Source organism: Amblyomma maculatum, chromosome 2, assembly GCF_055883805.1.
Source record: "Amblyomma maculatum isolate TAMU_Amacu chromosome 2, ASM5588380v1, whole genome shotgun sequence".
Classification (NCBI taxonomy): Eukaryota; Metazoa; Arthropoda; class Arachnida; order Ixodida; family Ixodidae; genus Amblyomma; species Amblyomma maculatum.
In genome coordinates, this window is record NC_139345.1 from 149469184 (window position 1) to 149490752 (window position 21569).

Below are 21569 nucleotides of genomic sequence, written 5' to 3' on the forward strand. Positions count from 1 at the left end.
CTAAAGTGGAGTACACACGATGGGGGTTCAAGTACAATAAAACGATTTCCTCTGCAAGCCTATAAAGCAGAACAGCCCCAAGCAGAAACTGGGCACTTCGTTCCAGGTCATCCTTTTCACCCTTAAATATATCCTGGCATGGCGTTCGTGCCAAACATCTTACTCACCCTCCTCAATATTGTGACTGTGCTAGTTTTCTTTGAATTACCGGACCCAATTCTATACAACACTCTCATTCTGGAGAAGGAGTATGACTATATCATTGGTGAGTTGTGAACATTTTCAACCTCTTCATGAAGAAAATGCTTAAGCCGTGCAAGCGCAGTGCTACATCGTGATAGGCCACGACTGACTTCACCAAATTTTATCACTTTGTTTTCATTCTTTTCCCGTTAAAAGACAGACTTGCTATCGAACTCGGCATTCAATGTTTACAAAAATCAGAAGAATAGCTTTCGAAAGTCGATAAACTCATAAACTTAAACATCTTGCGATAAAATTAGTTTTAAGCCTATAATACAACACAGCAGAAATTGCATGTTTGGAGATGAAAATTTTGATCTAGTCCATGTGGAATAAAATGCATTGGGAAGGTTTTTACTGAAAGGAAACCTTTATAATGAATTTGCGTTACTCCACCTTTATCAGCCTTGTGGAGGCAGTGACGATGTAACATGTGTAAGTCTACATAAAATAGTCACCGGTCCCTACGTCTCGGCGTATTTGTCGGTTGCTGCATTTACTTTTCATAGAATGTCGCGCTTCTGCCGATCGCCTGGCATCGGCCGTCAGTGTTTGTACTCCGCTGATGGGGCTGGGAGAGGTGGGTCACCACCGCTTGCGGCGGGGGCTGGCCTGCCACACAATTTTTATCTTTTGTAGGCCGTCATTGCATCCGCCACCGCTTCGGTAGTGGTGGACGATGGTTATTGCAGCGCGCGTCTTTCTCTCCCTCTTCTTTTTCTTTCTTCCCATTCTCTCTTCTGTCCGGCGCGGTTGAGGTGTCCACGGAAAACAAGTGAGACAGTTATCGCACCTTTACCTTCCTATAAATCAATCGATCAATCAGGCAGCAGAGGTGGCTAAGCTACAGAGCCAGTAGGAGGAACAGCCCACAGCACAGTAGAAGGCACAGAAGGTTATAAGAAAGGTGGCATTGAAGGACTTTGAAAAACCACCACCTGGGGTTCTTCAGCAAGCACCAATATTGGATGGTATGCGGGCTCCTGCCCCTGGGGTTCTTTAACGTGCACTGACATCGCAAGGAGCGCACGGGCTCCTTGCGATGTCAGTGCACGTTAAAGAACCCCAGGTGGTCGAAATTTCTGGAGTCCTCCACTACGGCGTCTCTCATAGCCTGAGTTGCTTTGGGACTTTAAACCCCACAAAACCAACCAACCAGCCATTATCGGTGGTTGTGGAACGTCCTTTGTACCACGAGTGTCCCGTGGAATGTGATCAGCAGGGGCGGGCAGCAGATGCTGTGTGCGAACATTCTTGCGGTATACGTATGGCTTCAAGATTGCCAGGACTGAGACACTGGCAAGCTGTTCAGCAGATAATTGAAGAGGAAATGAGGGGTTCGTTATGATAAATGAAGCAAAGCAAGCAGTACAAACGCAAACGCCCAAACAACACTTCGTCGTCTTTTCAACTTCGTCTTCCTTCACTCAGGTATGCGCCACCTGGCAAAGCTAGGTGGCGCATGAGCCCCTTTCCGAAAAAAAAAATTAAAAAAGAAGAAGATGACCAGGGAAGGGGCTGTAGAAGACCAGCGGGGGAAGAAGTCGGCCGCTTGCGACGTTGGCACAGGTGGCAGGAAGCAACGTATTTTGCTACGGCGGTAGACAGGCCAGGCCAAAAGAATCGTCTTTTTACGCAGTCGTATGTTTTGTTAAAACCAAGGTGACCTACAGTAGCGTCATCGTGGAAAGCCGCTGGTATACGTGGGCGAAGCACACGCGGTACGACTGGGAGCCAGCGAGTTCCATCAGGATAATACACGTAGCGGCGTAGTATGCCATCTTCAAGCTTGAAATTAAGAAGCTGTCGGCGAAGCCTAGCGTTGGGTGGGCTCGAAGCGCCGATAAGGCGGTCGATGGTGGGCCGACAGTAGCATCAGCTAATTGCTGTGAGCGGAGAGTGCGCTTGTTCTCAGAGTCGTCAAAAGAAACTGCCGTAATATGCGTCGGTGGAAGCGATGATCGGCTGTGGTCAGAGGTGGAAATGCATTGTGAAGAAAAACAGCAGGCTGATTCCGAAACCGGGCAGCGAGAAAGAGCGTCGGCGTCTTGGTGTTGGCGGCCCGATTTATAAACGACGTCGAAATGGTATTCTTGCAGGCGTAGAATCCAGCTGCAAAGTCTGCCTGTCAAATTTTTCAGCGAAGATAACCCGCAAAGAGCATGGTGATCGGTCACAACTATGAAATGCCGACCATATAGGTAAGGGCGAAACTTTTGAACAGCCCAGACGACGGCGAGACATTCCTGCTCGGTAATGGTGTAGTTTTTCTCAGCTGGAGTGATGGTCCGACTGGCGAAGGCAATCACTTTCTCACGTGAAGTTGCATCGCGCTGCAGAAGTACAGCGCCAAGACCGTGACCACTGGCATCAGTGTGCAGGGTGGTAGGAGCGCTGTCGCTGAAGTGGCCAAGAACTGGATCTGATGTGAGGGCGTGCTTTAGGTCGTTAAAAGCAGTGTTGCACTGTTCAGTCCACACGAAAGGGCTGCGCGTTTTAAGTAGTTCATAAGTGGCGCAGCAATAGTTGCAAAATGTCTTATAAATCGCCGGAAATAGGACGCCAGGCCGAGGAAACTGCGCAAATCTGTAGTCCGTTGCGGACGAGGAAAGTTCAAGACCGCGGTTATTTTTCAGGGTCTGGGCGAATGCCGTCATGGCTAACCAGATGTCCTAATATTTTAATTTCCTTCTCTGCAAAGTGGCACTTCTTGGTGTTGAGCTGAAGGCCCGCTTAAGCAAGACACGTGAGGACTTCATTCAGGCGCGTGAGATGGTCAGTAAAAGCTGACGAAAAGATAACAATGTCATCCAAGTAACATAAACAGGTTCTCCATTTGAGACCACGAAGTACAGTATCGATCATTCTTTCAAATGTTGCGGGTGCGTTACAAAGGCCGAAGGGCATAACATTAAACTCGTAAAGTCCGTCGGGAGTTGCGAAAGCGGTTTTTTCTTTGTCGTCCTCATGCATAGGTATTTGCCAATAACCCGAGCGGAGGTCCAATGTCGAGAAATATTCGGCACCTTGGAGAGAGTCAAGGGCATCATCAATACGCGGCATCGGGTAGACGTTTTTGTGGGTAATTTTGTTGAGTGCGCGATAATCAACACAAAATCGCACCGATCCGTTCTTTTTTTTAACTAATACTACTGGGGAGGACCATGGGCTTGTTGATGGACGAATAATATCGCGACAGAGTATGTCATTGACATTTTCTTCAATTACTTTTCTTTCCGAGAGAGAAACTCGATAAGGTCGTCGGCATACAATTGAGTTACCTTCGGTAAGGATGCGGTGATGTGCAACACTAGTCCGTCCCAGTGGTGGGGAAGTGGCATCAAAAATGGCTTGGTGGGCTTGAAGAAATTGCAGCAATTCTTGTCGTTGGTGTGGCATGAGGTTCGGATTGATTGTCTTCGACAGCATGGAAAGAGAGACTTGCGATGAATCACGTTGCGGAGGTAGCGGGGCAGTGAGCACCATCATGAATATAGGGTGAGCATCCACTATGCATGGCAGGGAAGTTCCTTTAGTCAGCACGAGGGATTCACGGGAAGTGTTCGTGGCAGCTACTATTGCTGAGCTGCTGCGGAATCGTACAAGACTTGATGGGAAGGCGATTCCACGTGCAAGATGACGATGAGATGGCGCGATGAGTACATCCCCGTCACTGATGTGTTCGGAAACAACAGTAATAAGTGTTTCGCACTGTGGAGGCAATACAGTATCAGCTGCGGCAATGAGGAAATGATGCCGTGCAGATATGTCAGATGAAAAATCACTGTCTGTCATATGGATGACACGGTCGCCACAAGAAATTAACGCTGAAGTGGTTGACAAAAAATCCCATCCTAAAATCATCAAATGCGCACACAGTGAAAGCACAGCAAACTGCACATGGTGGCGGACGCCGTCTATAACAACTCGAACTGTACATTTTGCAGAAGGGTACAGAGGGACGCCATTTGCTCCACGAAGTTCACGTCCATCATATGGTGTCGTTACTTTCCGCAAACGGTGGCACAAATCAGCATGAATAACAGAAAGTGCAGTCCTGTGTCAATCAAAGCTTCGACCGGGAATCCTTCAGCTAAAACGGAAATGATATTGTACGGGCGATGAGGAGGACTTTTTGTAAGTTCGCAAAGTGCAGTTTCTCCTCCGGAAACTGCATCGCTTAGTTTTCCGAATTACGGACAGGAACAGCTGTTGCTGGTCGAAGTGGCGAAATAGAGCGGCGGTATGGGGAAGGGGACCGGCGTCGGGATACATGAGCCCCACTTGGTTCAGACGAGGATACCGGCGGTGGAGAGAACCGACGAGGTTGGTTGGGAATTGGTCGTCGCTGATAATATGCAGGTATGTCACTTTCGAAGGCGTCATAACCACGTCGCTCGTTCTGAATGCGTCGGCGACAAAAGCGAGATATATGTCCTCGAATTCCACAATAATAGCACACTGGGCGAGAGGGGCGCCAAGGTGCGCAATAGGGTGGCGTCGGTTGAGCCGTCGTCATGGCGTTGATGTGGTTGTAGGGTGGTGCTTGGGGTGGGGGAACAAAAGGAGGAGGGGATGCAGCGACGTGAGCGTAAGTCGGTGCTGGGCGAGGTGCAGGAGGATCAGGTGTGACAGGGTGGTTGATAGTGGCCAACTCTTCTTTAATGATGTGGCGGAGGCCGGCGTCGTTAGAAGGAGGAGACGAATGATCGCACCCGTGCCGGCAAAAAGGGCTGAGGGCTTGGAGCTCCTCGCGGATTATCGCTCGAATCATGGCGCGTAGATTGAGGTCAGTAGAGGTCGGGGCAGTAGGGAAGCCGGGCTGCAATCGGGAGGACTGTAGCTGGTCGAGGCATTGGCAGGTCATTATAATGGAATCAACACTTGATGGATTTTGGGCAACTAGGGTGGTATAAGCCATTGAATTGATTCCCTTCAAGACATGGTGTACACGTTCAGATTCCGGCATGGTGGGACTGATACGCCGATAGAGTGCCAGCACGGCCTCTATGTATGACACATAGGACTCATCGGGACCTTGACGGCGGGTAGCGATCTTGTTCCTTGCGATCTCCGTCCGAACAGCCGGGTCGGCGAAGTACTGTCGGAACTGCTGCTTGAAAGTGGGCCAGTTTGTGGTGTGGGGCTCGCGGTTAATAAACCAATTTCTGGCGACCTCAATAAGGTAGAAAGATACGTTCAAAAATTTCAAAGCATCATCCCACCGGTTGTAGGCACTGCAGCGTTCATAAGTGTCAAGCCAGTCATCGACGTCTTCGTCGCGACGACCAGCGAACAGCGGCGGGTCGCGTTGTCGTGTGGGCACCATCGGAGACGGCAGTGTAGCCGAGGTAGAGGGTCCGGCCGGGTCGGGGCTGCTCTCGGTTGACATGACGATGGTAGTTGTTAAACGGCGACCGGAACGTAGCTCCAGCGAGAGGCAGGACACAAGGCAGCAAGGGGATCAAATTTCACCTCCACCACTTGTGAAAGAAGGCCAGGTCCAGACGGAAAGGTCGTGAAGGCAAGGCAAGGTATGCCGTGTCAGCGTTTAATCTGATGGAGAAAACCCAAGCGCGCGCCAGAGCCGGCGCCGCGGGACGATGATGATGGTATGTACAAGAGGAAGAAGAAGATCATGGTATGTACAAATGAAAGAAATGAAAAAAAAAATGTCTTTGCTACCCAATTCTTGGCCGATCCCCCTCTGTGGGTATGTGCCATAAGTTATTTGGACAACAACAACAACAACAAGATCCGTGGAGAGCTCACAATATAAAGAAAAACCACGCTCAAACTTACTCCCTTGTTTCGTGCCGTCGACACTGCAGGGAAGGGAAGGTACCTTTGAAAGCGAGGGATTTGACCTGAATAAAACTACCAGATAGTGTCTTGCGGTCAGCAGATCCTATCTTCGTTCAGCACACCATGGGCTCTGCATGCACGAGCGCGTTACAGTCATAGCATCTAACAAACTACTAGTAATGCTTTTACTGATCATCTCAATGAGTTTTTCGGTAGGTATTGTGGCCACTGCGGTTATGTGACATTATTCTCGATCTTAGTGGGTGCAGGTTCAGCAGGCTGCGTCCTGGCCAACCGATTGTCGGCAGATGGCATAGCGAGTGTGCTTCTCCTCGAAGTGGGGGGCCTGGAAGACGCAGCCGTTCAGGTGCCCTTGTTCTCATTCCTGCTACAGCGGACGGAAGTAGACTGGGACTACACGAGCGAACCACAACAAAATGCCAGCTTATCAGTGGACGACCAGGTAAGTCCGCCACAGCAAGCCTTCCTTACTAGCTTAAAGTTTTCTTAAAATTCTGCCTGTAGAGGGTCTAAAGATGGTGATGTACTGAAAAAATGTATGAAAACTGTGGGCAAAAAAGATGTGGGGATGGCTAAGGGGATAGGACAAATCATCGAGCCCAAGAGCAGAAGCGCGAATTCTAAGCAAGCATTTCCACTTTAATTTGATTAAGTTAATCTTCCTCTAAAACATGTAATGCTTTAGGTTTCCAGAATTTTTGAATGTGTGAAGAAAGAGCGTAAGGCAAGTGCTTTCAGGACATAAACGAACTATTGAGGAAATACTGGAAGCAAAAATAAGCACCTGGTTTATTTTCTGTTATGTCTGGTGCTTAGAAAAAATTGTGTTTATTGATTCTTACTCATAAGTCAATTACTGCTTCGTGCTGCACCCTCTCAAAGAATTTGGTTTGCTGACGTGAGTTAACGTCACAAGGTACACTTCTATAAACCTACAGGCACGGCAAGGCAAGTTTTGCACATGCTAAGCAATAAGTTGTATGCATTACCGACTGGACGTTAGGCCATCTGATTAGCGTATAAATTGCTACGTCTCAATAATTTAGTCTGGTTACATGCATGTGCAGCTTCTTTGGAGATCGTCTTTAATGGTTAGACAACACTCTAAAAAAACATACAGGAACAGATTCCAAACCAATAACTGTAAATGCTGCCAAATGTCTGTAACCCTGGCAAATTCACTCAAACCTTCGTAAGTCAAAGCTGTCGTCATCCTCAACTGAAACAAAAATTCCATTCTTCAGCATTATTGAAGTCGGTATAACATCACCGCTCTCGAGCTTCGCCATGTTTTTTTGTGTAATGCAGAGTTAGGTAAAGTAAAAAGCCTTCGCGCTCCGTGTCGCTATCTCTCGACAATAAAAAAATGGGTTTGAAGAGCCATACTCGTCTTAGACAGTAATCACAGTGACGAAAGCACATGACGAGTTGAACGCGATCATGAGCCAAAAACGAGCCTGGCTAGTTGAAGTCCGCTACGAGGTTAACCTTTGCATGGTTTAGTTTCGGTTTATGGGGTTTAAGGTCCCAAAGCGACTCTCACTATGAGAGACGCCGTAGTGGAGGGCTTCGGGAATTTCGACCACCGCGAGTTCTTTAGCGTGCACTGACAAAGCACAACACGCAGACGCCTTGTCTTTCGCCTCCATCGAGTAGCAGTGGTTGCGGCCGTGTACTTCCCTTACATCGATGACGACTGGCACTGAAACCAAAAACTGGTAGTCTCCGAAGGGCAGGTCTGCTCCTAGATTAATCAGTAAACCGGGATATAAAGGCGTGCGATAAAAATTGCGCTTAGGACAAATCTGGGAGAGAGTTTTTGAAGGTAATTTTTGACACCTTGTAAAAGTATGTGGTAGCAAGTAACATCATTTGATCCTCCTTGGACAGATTTGCTGGTTATGGCTATTTGCTATAAAAAAGGCACTCCCTCCTCTCTGCTACTAAAGCTACCGCGCATTGCCTGTGCACACACGCAGTCTTGTGCGGCGATGGCAGGGATTGCGCGCAAAAAGCCGGTACCCTGCGCCATATGCCGTCTTCAGGGAAACCTGCGCATGTCTATTGGCAGCTAGTGGTAGAGATCCCGGTACGCGTAAAGTTATCAGTATAATAAGAGAACGAACAGAGGCATTGTCGACTAAGTGAATGTGACGTAATATGGCACACAAATAGTCCCTGATCGAAGAGATCTAGATGGACCGAGAGCAAACCGGCTCTTAACTCATCTCAGGGGAAACTCCTGAAATGTCAGACGGAGGCAAAATACTCAGAGCTCTTGTATTGGGCGACGTAAACACACGTTCATGACACCACGTGGTCAAAAGTACTTCCCTCCAAAATGGTGTCATTTTATATTTTGAGGCGTTAACATTCAGAATCCAAAACAGTAAATCTAAGTGTTAAAGTATTCAGCGTCGTCGAACCTCTCACTCTCTGAGGAAAATTGTTATTAAGCGTTTCCTGTTTGGGCCATACTGGTGAACCCGCATTCATACGCAAATTGACAAAACATTTTGATATAATAAATTTTCTCGACTCTAGACGCCCGATGACAGAGAATTCACTTCAGCCTAAAGATAACTAATTGCGAGACTAATTGCGAGTCCAATTGGGAGCTGCATCAGTAGTAATAAAACTAACTCAGGTGCAATGAAACGATGTTTACCGCGCTGAGAGGCGGGGCCGTAAGAATAACCTTAAGTGTTGTGCATTTGCAGATAAACCGCATGCCACGAGGAAAAGTGTTTGGTGGATCAAGCTCGATCAACCATGTAATTTACTCTCGAGGAAACAAAGAAGACTACGACAAATGGGAATCGGAGTACGGCGCAGAGGACTGGTCCTTTGATGCTGTGCTGCCCGACTTCAAGGCCATCGAGACGTCGTACCTGGAAATTAATAACGGTGCAATTGATTTGTGCGACCTGCTTGGCAGTAACAGCCGTCTTCCTCCGGAAATGCGAATATCTTGGGTCTCCTCTGACGTATCTAGTTTGTTCTTATAGCTTATCATCAACATAACAGTATTAAGAAGGCAGCACTCGTAGTTCATTATTTCGTGTGCAGGGTTTTGAAAAAAAAAAAGAAGAAAAACTCGCTAGATCAAACTATGGTGCCCCATTAAAGCAATCGGAATTTGAAACCGGTTTCAGATTAATGAGGGATATTCATAGCAAATATCTGATTTTTACAAAATCCTGCAATGGGGTGTGAGAAAAATGAGCCACGTGTTTGAATTTTGTACAACGCAGTAGGGTTGATTATTACATTGCTTCTCCTGATATCATTGTGATAATTTTTTTCAAAGAAAAGGGAAGGTGCTGTATCTTTTAAGGGGGGACACGGCTCTCTGGCACCGAAAATCGGCCTGAAAATCGGATTTTCAATTTTTTCATTTTCGTATTCCTCGCACCATTCCGCATCTGCACGCAAATTTTCATCCTTATACCCCGCTTATTTATGAAGTTATAGCGATTAAAAAATGCAGTACCACACCCACTGCCCTTTAAATTGTGGACAAACGACACCCAATTTCGATCGCCCGGCGCATGAGAACTACGCGCTCCACCGCGGCGATTTTGGTCTCGTTCGAAAGCGCGCGCTTTCGGCTTATTTTTTCTTTCGGAAAGCAACCCTGTGCGCTCCGCCTTCCCCATAAAAAACAAGCAAAAAGATAGCATGCAGCGCGCGCTACTATTGGCCGGTTAAGGCACGTGATCAAAATGGCGTCGTTTGGTTGGTTCCAGCAAGCTAGCCCTGAAATGCGTACTCCCAGTGACGCCATTTTGTCTTTCTGCCGACCACGCCAGTGCAACGCGAGAGTCATGCCAGGCGCGAAGAAGTACCGCTCTTTGCACAAGTTCGGGCGAAAGCAACCAAAGAAACGCGTTAAGAATGCGACTTCGTTGCATACTGTGCAAGAAGCAAGTGCCAGTGCTGCGGGATTGTGTGACGATCACGTTGCGGGCGGCGACGCTTCTCCGATTCCGCTGGACAACGGCGCCGTTCTTCGTGCCGACTGCAGTCGTGTACGTATTGATACCGCGCCTGTCACTAACAGTGACATAACTCAAGTGAGTGCCCGTGAGCAGGCTACGCTTGATAGACTGGTATCGACGCCGGCGACGGCACGAAAGACCGCGCTGTTCGCCGATGCAAGTGGTGCGTCCGCAGAGTCAGATGCGGACGGAACAGCCTCCTATGCGGTAATTGACCTCAGCATTGTGAATATCCTTCTGGATGCCGTGCGGTGCAAAACGTGTCGTGGATGCGTGCGTTTAATTACCAGCGACCGGAGCTATGGCCTCGCCGTAAAACTGATCGTGCTGTGCGACAACTGCGGTGAGATTGCGGCCGAGTGGAACTCGCGGAGGGTTGACGGCGAGAAAAGGTGCAATCCTTTTGAGCTGAATATTCTGGCTAGTCGAGCAATGCTGTCGACCGGTAACGGCCAGACAGCAATGAACGATATCTTTTCGGCGATGGGGTTGTCGCGGCGCGGGATGCACAACAAGACGTTTCAACGGCATCTGAAGAACACACTGCAACCCGCTGCTACCCGAGCCGCCACGACCGCTATGGCACAAGCCGCGCAGGCAGTGGCGAAGGTCTACGATGACTTGTGTTTTGGGCATAGGGGGAACATTGCCGTGTGCTACGACGGCACATGGATGACGCGCGGACACTCATCACATATAGGCGTCGGTGCCGTGGTGGAACTCTTCACTGGTTACGTGCTTGATTATGTGGTGTTGTCAAACTTTTGTCTGGGCTGCGAAATTGGTCCCAAGCCAAACACTGACGGCTACGAACTTTGGAAATCACGCCACCAGTGCCAAAAAAACACCAACTCCAAGGCTGGTCAAATGGAAGTAGAGGCTGGCAAAATTCTGTTTGAAAGATCTCTGCAGCGCCACAACATGCGCTACACAACCATGCTATGCGATGGGGACAGTCGCACGTTCAGTGCTCTTAAAGATGCTGCAATCTATGGCTGCATTGAAATAGTCAAAGAGGACTGCATAAATCACGTGCACAAGCGTATGGGAGCAGCTTTGCGCAACCTCTTGCAGAGACACAAGGGTGCAGGGAAGCAAAGTCTTGGCGGCAGAGGAAGGCTGACAGCTGATCTAGTTGACAAGCTGGCAATATATTATGGCCGAGCGCTTCGATCAAATGTAGGTGATGTGGATGCCATGCAGCGAGCTGTGATGGCGACATATTACCACATCACATCTACTGATGACTGCCCCAAACACAGTTTGTGTCCTACCGGTGAGAAGTCATGGTGCCGCCACAACGCTGCAAAGGCAAAAGAGGAGCCTGCACCAAAGCACAATTACAGTCTGCCAAGAGATGTGGCTGATGCTCTTTTGCCTGTTTATAGTCGTTTATCAGAGAAGAGCCTGCTGCAGAGGTGCATTCGGGGGAAGACCCAGAACTCGAACGAAAGCTTCCACTCGGTCATCTGGACCTTGATCCACAAAGAGCGGCCCTCATCACTGTTTGCTGTGGAAGCAGCCACAGCAGAAGCTGTGCTGCGCTTCAATGCCGGCTGCAAGCATACAGCAGCAGCAATTCTGCAAGAATGCAGTACAAATGTGACAGCAACTGGGTCCAGGAGAGCTGAAGAAAAGGACTTGCACCGTAGCGTACGTTCTGCAAAGAAGCGGGCGGCTTCGCTTGGCGTTGCTAAAACAGAAAAAAGAAAACACCGCGACAGCATGCACCCCGACTATGCTCCTGGTGCATTTTAATAGCATGAGGTCTTTGGGGTTGCCCTTCCTGATTAAATGCCGTGAGGCTTGAGTGCTTCCGACAATCCCCCAATTTTGGTAGTGTTGCATTTTTTAAAGATCAATATCTCTGGTCCTGTTCTTGCTATTGCTTTAAAAATTTTTTTTCTAGAAAGGGAATCCTGCGAGTCTCATGAAACCAAGGTAAATGCAGTGACGACAAAAGAAAATTTGCTGAGAAGGTTATGTTGTCTTTGGTACCCAAATGGAATTTTCCTTTCAAGCGTTTCCTATTGCGTAACTTTGGCTCAAATTGGCATAGGCCATTAATTTTCGCTTCAGATCACTTTCCACCTGTTTCTGATCTTGTTGACATATCAATCATTGACATAATTTACACCTACATGCTGTGAAGTGTTTTTCCTCGTTTTCTCAAAACTGCAATTTTGAGGGTGCTGCAATTTTGGAGGAGAGATATCTCTTAGTCTATTTGTGCTATAGCTCTCATTCTTGTCTTGTTAGAAAGAGAAAACCTTCGACAGTGCCGTAGGACAAAAATATGTACAGTTATTATGCGGCAACATTTACAGAATTAATTATCAATCTTAGGTGCCAACCTGGGCTTTTATTCATAAAATTTGACTTATTGTAACTTTGGTTCAAATTCTTCTACCACGTTAATTCATGACTAGCGGCACTCTATGATCCTTCTAGATCACTCTGGCAGGGATATTCTCCTCATGCCATAAAGTGTTTAGTAATTAACTCACCTCCAAACGAAGAACATGAATTAGGGATTATTTTGAAAGCTATTTTATCTACAAGAAAACTAATCAGATATTTGAAATCAGCATGCAAAAGTACATTAATGGTGCGAGTTTCAGTCAGATCCACCCATAAATAAGGAAAAAAGTTTTAAGAGGGGTGTCCCCCCTTAAAGCTTTTCTGTGGTCACCTGAACCTAGAAGTAATGGAATGGCGGATAGTGGCAGTGAAAAAGGAAAGGAAGAAAGGCGAGCCGTAATGGAAGGCTTCGGACTAATTGTGACCCCGTGGGGATTGTTACCGTGCACTGACATCGTTGACGGCTGTTGCGACGCGCGTCTCTCTATCTTTCTCTCACTTTTCCTTGTTTTCTATCCGCCTATCCGCACGAGGCAACGGAGGTGGCTATGCTACAGAGCCAGTAGCAGGCCCGTGTAGTTTGTATTCCTTCTTCCGACAGTCGCAAAAAACAACGCCAACTGCCATCACACATGATGCGGACACTTCTCCGTTTCGCCTTCATCGAAACGCAGCCGTTGCGGTCGGGTTGGAATCCGGATACTACGGGACAGTAGTCGGGAAACTTAACCAGTACGCCACCGCTGTGGGATCAAACCATCACCATTTTTTTTAAAGCCGTAAACGTTGCTTCAGCTTATCCCCAACAAAACCTGGCGTTGTCGCCAGAAATGTGGTCCAAAAATCCCACATTCTGCAGGCAGAAATGGTATGTCATAACACCGCCGAACAGTCCCTAGACGGCGCCAAACTAGAAACAGGCTCTTTGCCAGTTTGACATTCCTGGTTACAAATATTTGGATCGTCGCAAGATCCAAGATCGTCGCAAGAAGCTGGCTGGGGTGGGACTTCAGGGCTGCTCACCCTGACTGATATACCATCCAACATGTAATGTCAGGCGGAAACCAGGGACGAGTGTCCATCAGTGTGCGCCAGATTAAAATCTGGTCACTTGCCTAGTACCTTAGAGTAAGGGATTAACGCTAAGTGAAATCCACCTCTCCAGTACATCATATAGAGTCGGGGTGGGGAAACCGGTCTTGCGGGACGGGGAACCTCAAAAGCGGCTTCATGAAGGAACCTGTCTCAGACGTCGGAAACCCGGCAAAGGGCTTGGTGGGGGAATGATCTGAGGGCCGAGGACCGTACATTCGACTAAGAGTGAGTGCTCGCTCTTTCCCGAGTGCTCAACTCAAGTTGTCAGTCAAAATCCTACGCTGCCCAGATTCTCCTCCTAATTCCCATGACCCTATCCTCCTTCCTGCTTCCCCTTCCCATATATCCTATTCCTTCCGCTACTTCCCAGGGGAGATAAGTGGGGTCTCCCCGGGTCCGCTTCCTCGGCTATGGGTTGCTTAGTAGCTTTCCCCCATTTATTTAATAACTTTTATCAAAAAGCGTTGTTCACAGGACCTGTTCATTCATTTCTCCCATTGGCTTATCTTTCTCTACCCGCTATACATATGTGCTGCGAGAGGAGTCTGACTGTGGACTTTAACGTACTAACTGTAGCCAAAGGAAAGCGAATGAGCTTAATTGAAAGTTCGGATAACTTCAAATTGCAGAGCTGAAAGATTCAAATATCAGACCTTCAAATATCGAGACGGGCACGCTATCCACTGGTCACAAATGGCATTGGTTCAAGTTGGGTAAAGGCAGGCCTAGTTAATACAAGATTTAGTGAGCAGATCTGATAGTGACAGTAAAAAAAAACCAAAAGCACAGAAAACCAAACGAAAATTCAATTACACATCCATGCGTTCGCCTTGGCAGCGCATAGGTAGCGCAACTGAGCTCCTCAACTTTTGTTTTTTCGTTTTGTGCAATATTTACTGTGGTTTTGTAATACGTAAAATGCGCTTCCACTTGCGTATTTAGGTTCTTGATAAGGCGCACATTTTAGCATCGGTTCCTATATCAGACGGGGAGATTTCTAGCTATGCATTGCAGCCCTCCTGCCAACTGTGAAGCTGTTGACGTCTCTGAGCGTGAGTGTGGGGGACCTTCTAACACTTTAGTGGTTTTATCTCAAAAGTCTAACATTTCACACTCGGCTACAGGATCAATTTTATGGGAACTGGGCTCACTAGACCTACTCCGGCAGTTGCTCCGCGGTTGAACGCAAGATGCCAGCCTATCATTTTGCAATGTTGTCCGCGCAGCGTACCACAGAATCCATTGCTCAGACTGCATGGACATCTCCCAGTTATCATTCTTGAAGCGATCGCTTTCATAGAATGCTGATAGCTATGTCCCCATTAACGCGCTGTAATATTTCCAGTGTTCTTATGACGTGCACGTTCCTAGAAAGTGCTTCATGGGGAGATACGAGGAACAGGTCACATAACAGCCCGTAGAAGCAAACTGGCAAAAAGAGGCGTAAAATGGACACTGATACTGCGTAAATGGTACTGGATGGAAAATAAATGTTTCAATACGTGTTTTGTTTTACTCAGGGTACATGACAATAGGCGTGTCCTTCCCCATTTAATATTTTAGAATATAATATCTGGTCTATGCTAATAAATATGTTAAGCAATTGGAACAGATTAAAGACCTACTGTTTTCAGCTCTAATAGCACACAGATGCAAACGTATTCAACTAGAACACACTTATACCCATTGTCTTCCGGAAGAGAGCTATTGTACAAAAAATGATAAGAATTATTTTTTCGAGAACAGATACAGAAATGTGAATATTTACTTGATATGGAAGGATCTCTCACAACTGGAAACAAATTAAAAGGAACATGTTTGATCTATACAGTGAGGCAATTGATAAAACGGGTCTTATACAAGGTGATTTCTTTATTCGCTTACGAAGCTAGAGACAAAAAAAAAAACCTACAATGGATACACCTGCGCAGTCTGCACAGGTGATTTTTTCAGGAGGGAAGAAATTATGTGCATGAGATAGCATAATGAGTATATAATAAATAAATGTAATTAGTCAATATTTTATTTATATATAATGACAACATTATAATATCACAAAACTGAACGCTGTCACGAGCAAAGATGAGCCCTGTTTTTAGTTTTTCTTAGTCGGCATTCGGGTTCAAAATATTAGGCGTGATAAATGCACAATTCAAAAGAAAAAAAAATATTTGAGTTGGCTTTGCGCCATTGCACATTCATAAAATGGTATTCATGGAAATTTTAACGCATCAAAAATACATGCAGTTGTACACGTATTTCATAATGTTGGACAAGTTAGCACATGAGTGGTAAATGGAAAGCAAAAGCGCATCACAGAGTCTTGACGCTGCATTAAGTACGTTTGGACCACAATGTTACAATACAATACAATACTTTTTATTCAACATCATCAGTATGTTGGGTTTTCGTAATCCCCTCCACTAAGGAACTTGTCATAGCCTGAGCCGCCTTGGGACGCTAAACCCCAGAGATCAAAGCCGAGCCTACCACTCAAGGTTACAGCGACGGTTATGTCGTTTTTATCAAATACTGGGAAACTAGGTGCTCGTTATGTAATACATACGAAGAGAACCGGCAGCAATTGACCCTAAGCAAATAAAAAGGAACTCATAGGGCTCTATCTATATAGTTTATTATAGGGCATTACGAAGCTCTGGTTTTCACTGTTGAGAGCTGGCATGATTCTCGGTTCGTTTCTTTGTTTCGATTACCGGATGGATATTTTGTTATTATTTCAACATTCACTTCGACATCTCTGTCAGTTCTGTTATATCAATCGTGTCAAGGCGCATTCTTGCTTTGCCGTTTTTCAATCGCATATCTCTTTCGAAATAGTGTGGCAGCATGCTCACTAAAGCCAATTTTCCCTCCGACATCTGTGGTGCACTCAGTAGCGATATCTGCGAGATTGCTATCAGTACGTTGAGCACCGACACTGTCGTTCTTGGCCAAAGTGGAATTTGTTGTTCTTCCGCACGATTGCTGATACCTGCGCTTCTCTTTTACCGATATTTTTCCCGCCTTCTATAGTAGCTTGCTCTTTTCCATCTTCAATCCAAATGTGCCGTACAATACCGCATAATCACTCCCGATCGTGGCATTTCCCCTGCCCCCCCCACCCTTAATGTTTTCTGCAAATCTCACATCTCCGTTGAGGACAGTCTAAGCGCCCTCTCATTTCGCACTGCAGATGCTTAAAAAAGTTTGGGTCTGAAAGTTCTTCTTAGAGTGTACCACACATGCAAGGCACCGTGGCTTCATAGCTGTCCACTCCATCCGTCAGCTATTGTACTACTTGGCAGCTCCGAGGACAGTTGCGTTTTCGCATATAGTGTACATTCGTACACCGTGCAAAAGAAGCTAGATGCAAATACCAAACGGCGAGTATTAAGAACGTGTACTGAACGCCCCACAAATTAAAGATAGATCCCAAACGAGATGAATGGGACCAAACGTACAAAGCCACGTGTGCTCGACGTGCTGAGCATGGCATGCTGCACGATCTGCTCACGGAGATCGGCGCAGTTAAAGTACTTCTATGCTCTTTCATTGAAACACTCCGGCACGGCGGTTCCGAAGAACGCGATGTGGTGAGAAACGGATGCGTTATGCTCTTCTTTGCCTGGATTCCAAGGAACTGTTCTGACAGCTTTACCAGCGATTTAAAAAGGCGAAGACCGGTAGTCTTCGCAAATCTGTTTTGCTCAAATACGGCAGAATGCATTTTTTAAGTGGCCACTATATGTTAGTTGCCCTCCTGAGAATTTATGTTGACCAGAAGAAGGTACCCCCTTATATTGTTTTACTTACCTTTTCAGTAGAGGGTGCGGATTGTCGGTATTTTATGTTGTTGGAAACCACTCCAGCTTAGACTATTTTAATTTCACTTATATGAGGACCACCACATCCAGAAAACTCAGCAAGTTTACCAGCGTGCAATTACGAAATTTGGCATCCCCTTTTTTCAACTCTACTAAAAGTACTAAAAGTATAGAACAATATATATTGATAACAGGAACAGATAATTTCGATTACTTGGAGGTCTTACACATACCGACATTACACAGCATACAGCGCGCACGAACGGGGTTGGACCCGTGTCTACCTGCTTTGTAGTCGCGCGCCGTAAAGGGGGCTCATGAGTTTCACTGTATAAACGAATAACGAAATGTTTCAATTATCAGAGGTTCCAAGTTGTATTGTCATTTCGCTTGTTATGCCTATGATGGTTTGCACATTGGAAATTTTTTTATCAGAGTTTATCCTGTAACGTTGCCGGTCCTACAATCAGTGCAGTCGGTCACCATGTGAGCGAGAAGCATTATCTTTATTTTGCAGGATACCATGGCGAAAGTGGTGAAGTGCCTGTTAGTTTTCCGACATTCCATACGAAGTCAAGCGATGTATTCCTAGAGGCAGGTCGGGAACTTGGTTACAATAATGACGACTACAATGGCCCGAACCAAACAAGTAAGTTTGGGCAGTATTCTTTTTTTGGCGCCTGACGTCGAGCAGTGTGTGTAAGAAGACTTTCAGGCTCTTGCAATACTTTGCAAACTCTTTTAAATGATAGGACTAGAAGTACCACTCATTAGTTCTACACTTGTAACGAAAATGACACGGTGCTTGGGTTGGCATTCAACCGAAGCCACTTAGTGTTTCCAGAATGATCCTAATTACCCTACATAATCTTCAGCTCGCACATACCAGCCTCTCCTGATGACCAGTAATTTACCGCATGTTTGCGCATGTTAAATGAGTTCATCTCCTGTCAAAATAGCGGCCTCGAAGCTCCACTTAGTTTGCTACACACTCTTTCAGAGCTGTTGGTATGATTTTTTGATGAATTGGAGATCTCGTTAGGGAAAATCACCTCGAGCATGCAATGACACGTAAACTGGAGAGGCTTCCTCCTTAGGCCTAAGTTCGCGAAGCCCGAATTTCAAGCCCTTTTATTTTGCCGTCGAAAACGGCTAGGAATAGCAAAAAAAAAAAAAAAAAAAACAAGATAACACATTTATTTCTCTGTCCTTTAGCACTGATGCACTGATGAGCGAACGTAAATATATGTGAAAAATTCGTGCTTCGTAAAGAGTTAGGTGTCCAGTTACTGTGAACCACCTTTAATTCATTTTGAGCCTTATAAGCCCAAAATCTGTATAATGAGAACGGCAGATAAGCTATTCTAGTAAGTTCAGCATATATGCTTTCGGTGAGTCTTCAATTGAGTTTAAATGTTTGCAACGTGCTGTGAAACAGCGTTTTCTTCGCATGCTTCAGTGCTATGGTTTTGGGCATTAATTTCTCCTTCGCGAATAAGCATGAAAAGCCTGCAATCCTCCAGACCGTACTTTGCCACTCTTTGCTGGATAATGATAAAAAAGTCAACGTATAAGCTAGTTGTGATAGCTCTGATAGATTGATAGTTCTGATAGCTGTGTAATTCTTTTTGTGCCAAACGAAGGGTGCCTATAGCGATGGTGTGACCAAATAATATGAAATGCTTAGTTTTAAAGGGCAACTCCGGGGGTTTTTTGACATTCGAATATTCCAATAAAAATTTTACTGTAGATTCTCCCTTCCGTCATGACGCATTCTACAAAATTTGGGCGCCGTACGATAATCCGTTCGCGCGCAACACGACTTTAAATTATGCTGTTTTCATGGCTTAAGTTTCTGCCGGCAACACTGAGTTTCTGACGTCACAAACAGTATACCGGCGTTACTGTCCACTTCCCGCATGATTATGAAATTGTAAGGCTTATATTGAACTACCTCAGACACTTTATGCAATGCTTCATGATTTCCATACTTTATTTTCACCATCCAACGCACGTACGAGTGTTTTTCTAATACTGAGTGTGACGTCACCATTTCGTCACCTGGGACGTCGTTTCGGGCCGTGAAAGCAATTTTGGTTTCGATTTGCTGTTTTTTCGTTTTAAAAATACTTCTAATTGGAATTTCGAAAAACGGTTTTTTGTGTTCGAGTCAGGACGTGCCGATGAATGTAATTTAACCAAAAACACAAAATGATGGAAAAACCACCGGAGTTGACCTTTAAGCAGTTGGAATAACATCGGGCATCGTTAAAATATTGGCTTACAAAATTTTCATACTAGAATATTAATAAAACCGGTCAGTGTTGTGTTTCGCTAACATAGGTGTTGGTTACGCCAGCTGATATGTTAACTGCATTAGTTCAGAGGCAGTGCCCCCCCCCCCCCCCCCCACCTATCAAAGCGAATTTTACTTAGTATCGAATACCGAGAAAGACAATCAGTATTTCAAGCTCACTTGTGGCTTATGTATTATCATAAAAATTTCAAGAAATTAAAAAAAACAAAAGGTTTGGGCACTCACGCATATCAATGCTAAAACCTTCGCGCCAGATCAGTACACTGGACCTATGGCCAATTCCTGACGATGACAGAGTAAGAATAACGCTGGAGCTACAGCTATAGTAAAATTATCCGCTTCTTGCGGAGTAAACAATGGTTATTTATCGTATTTATGTCCAGCCACAGTGAAGTATCACGAAAAGGAGTAGCAGGAGGGAAGGTAAACGCGTAAATTTAAAACATACTCTAACCGCTCTGTAGATGCCTGGGCAATTACATGTAAATGTACAATAGAGAATGACAAACTCCACAAGAGGTCATCATAGGTTAGCAAGATCACACGAAATTACAAAAGGAAGAAATAGTAAACAACTAGGTTATACATTGCTACTGATATAGCCTGTATAGAAAAAAAATGAACTTCATGACGGCGTCTTCTACGAACTTCTTTAAGAGCATGAGAAAATGCGGTCCTTTCCGGGAGTACTTAATGAGGCAGGGTGAAAAACATAGACAGTTTTCTATTCGGCTTCAATCTACGAGCGAAAAAAATAATGTTGAACCTAAAGTGCTCAGCACTGATAAAGCTGTAGGCAGACTATTATGTATTGAGACGCACGAGAGGCGGGAGGAGGGGGGGGGGGGAGGGGGAACGTGGCTAAATTATGCGTAGATGTGTATCTTTAGTTTCGAGTTGCTGAGGAGAAATAACGTTTTGGAGATATTTTTTTGTGCGCGTGCAGAGTATGCCGTTAAATGCGCGTTCGAAATCCGCAAATGGTGCCTGACCAAACTCTCCACGGCACGAAAGCCCGGCTCATGATAACATGCTGAACGAATACCAAAAGTCTTCTGGAATTGAAGTTAAACCGACGTAGAAATCGGCGTAACGACATAGGCTGGGACTAGGAGTCCGGTGCAGTTAACTGCATTATCGCTTCTCAGAGCGATTGTTGAACGCCGTGACCGCACACAGACATTTTGAGCTGTAAGGATGCTCTTTGCCGGACCAGGCGCCTATAACTATCGTCTGTGCGTCTTCTCCAACGAGCATAAAATACCGGTGCTTAAGTGCAATTGTCACTTTTAAAACGATTAAGGTACGGCTGCCCCTGTTGCGGAAAAAATGTTAGGTAGACGCTCGAGCAAGTAGGTGCATCATATTTGTGAAAGATAAAACAGCAGAAAACACCGAAGGACAAGACAGACAGCGGTATAGATTTCTTACTGCGGACATATTCCTTGTCGGCCCGCGTTCTGCGTTCTCTTTTTCCTCTTCTGCGGTCATCAGCCTCGACAGCAAGAATCGAGACACCGCCGAGGGTGGGAAGCTGTTGGGAAATAATAAGAAGCTCCTTGTATGAGAATGTTCTTTACCGAGGTATCTGTTCTTAGCAGATCGCAAAAGAAGATTCCAATAACCGTTCGTGTGTGCCTCTTTCGCAAGTTATCAAGCACACAAGAACTGCAATAAACTGTATTATTGTAGACGTGCAGGGCTAAACATCTTAAAGCCATACATGAATAAAAGAGATGCTGTTGTGTACGATTCCGAACCTAACCGCCCTGGGGTTCTTACCTTGCAGTGAGATCGCACACGACATATAGAGCACGAGCGGAGTTGTCCTTTTGCTCGTAATGATTAGAACCCCCTGATTCGGAATATCTTAGTTAAAAGCATTTTGTGTGCTTGTTTCAA

General features: G+C 45.8%; 1 protein-coding gene across 1 annotated transcript in view; it reads left to right on the top strand.

The window, feature by feature from the left end:
- The first annotated feature begins 76 nt into the window (after positions 1-76).
- LOC146200155 (uncharacterized) overlaps positions 77-21569 on the top strand; it is a 44622-nt gene continuing 23129 nt past the window's right edge. Inside the window, exons 1-4 of the mRNA XM_084595389.1 lie at positions 77-265; positions 6309-6511; positions 8790-8976; positions 17868-17999. Coding sequence (XP_084451515.1) covers positions 139-265; positions 6309-6511; positions 8790-8976; positions 17868-17999 — 649 coding nt within the window. The 5' untranslated portion in view covers positions 77-138. The remainder of the gene's footprint in view (positions 266-6308; positions 6512-8789; positions 8977-17867; positions 18000-21569) is intronic.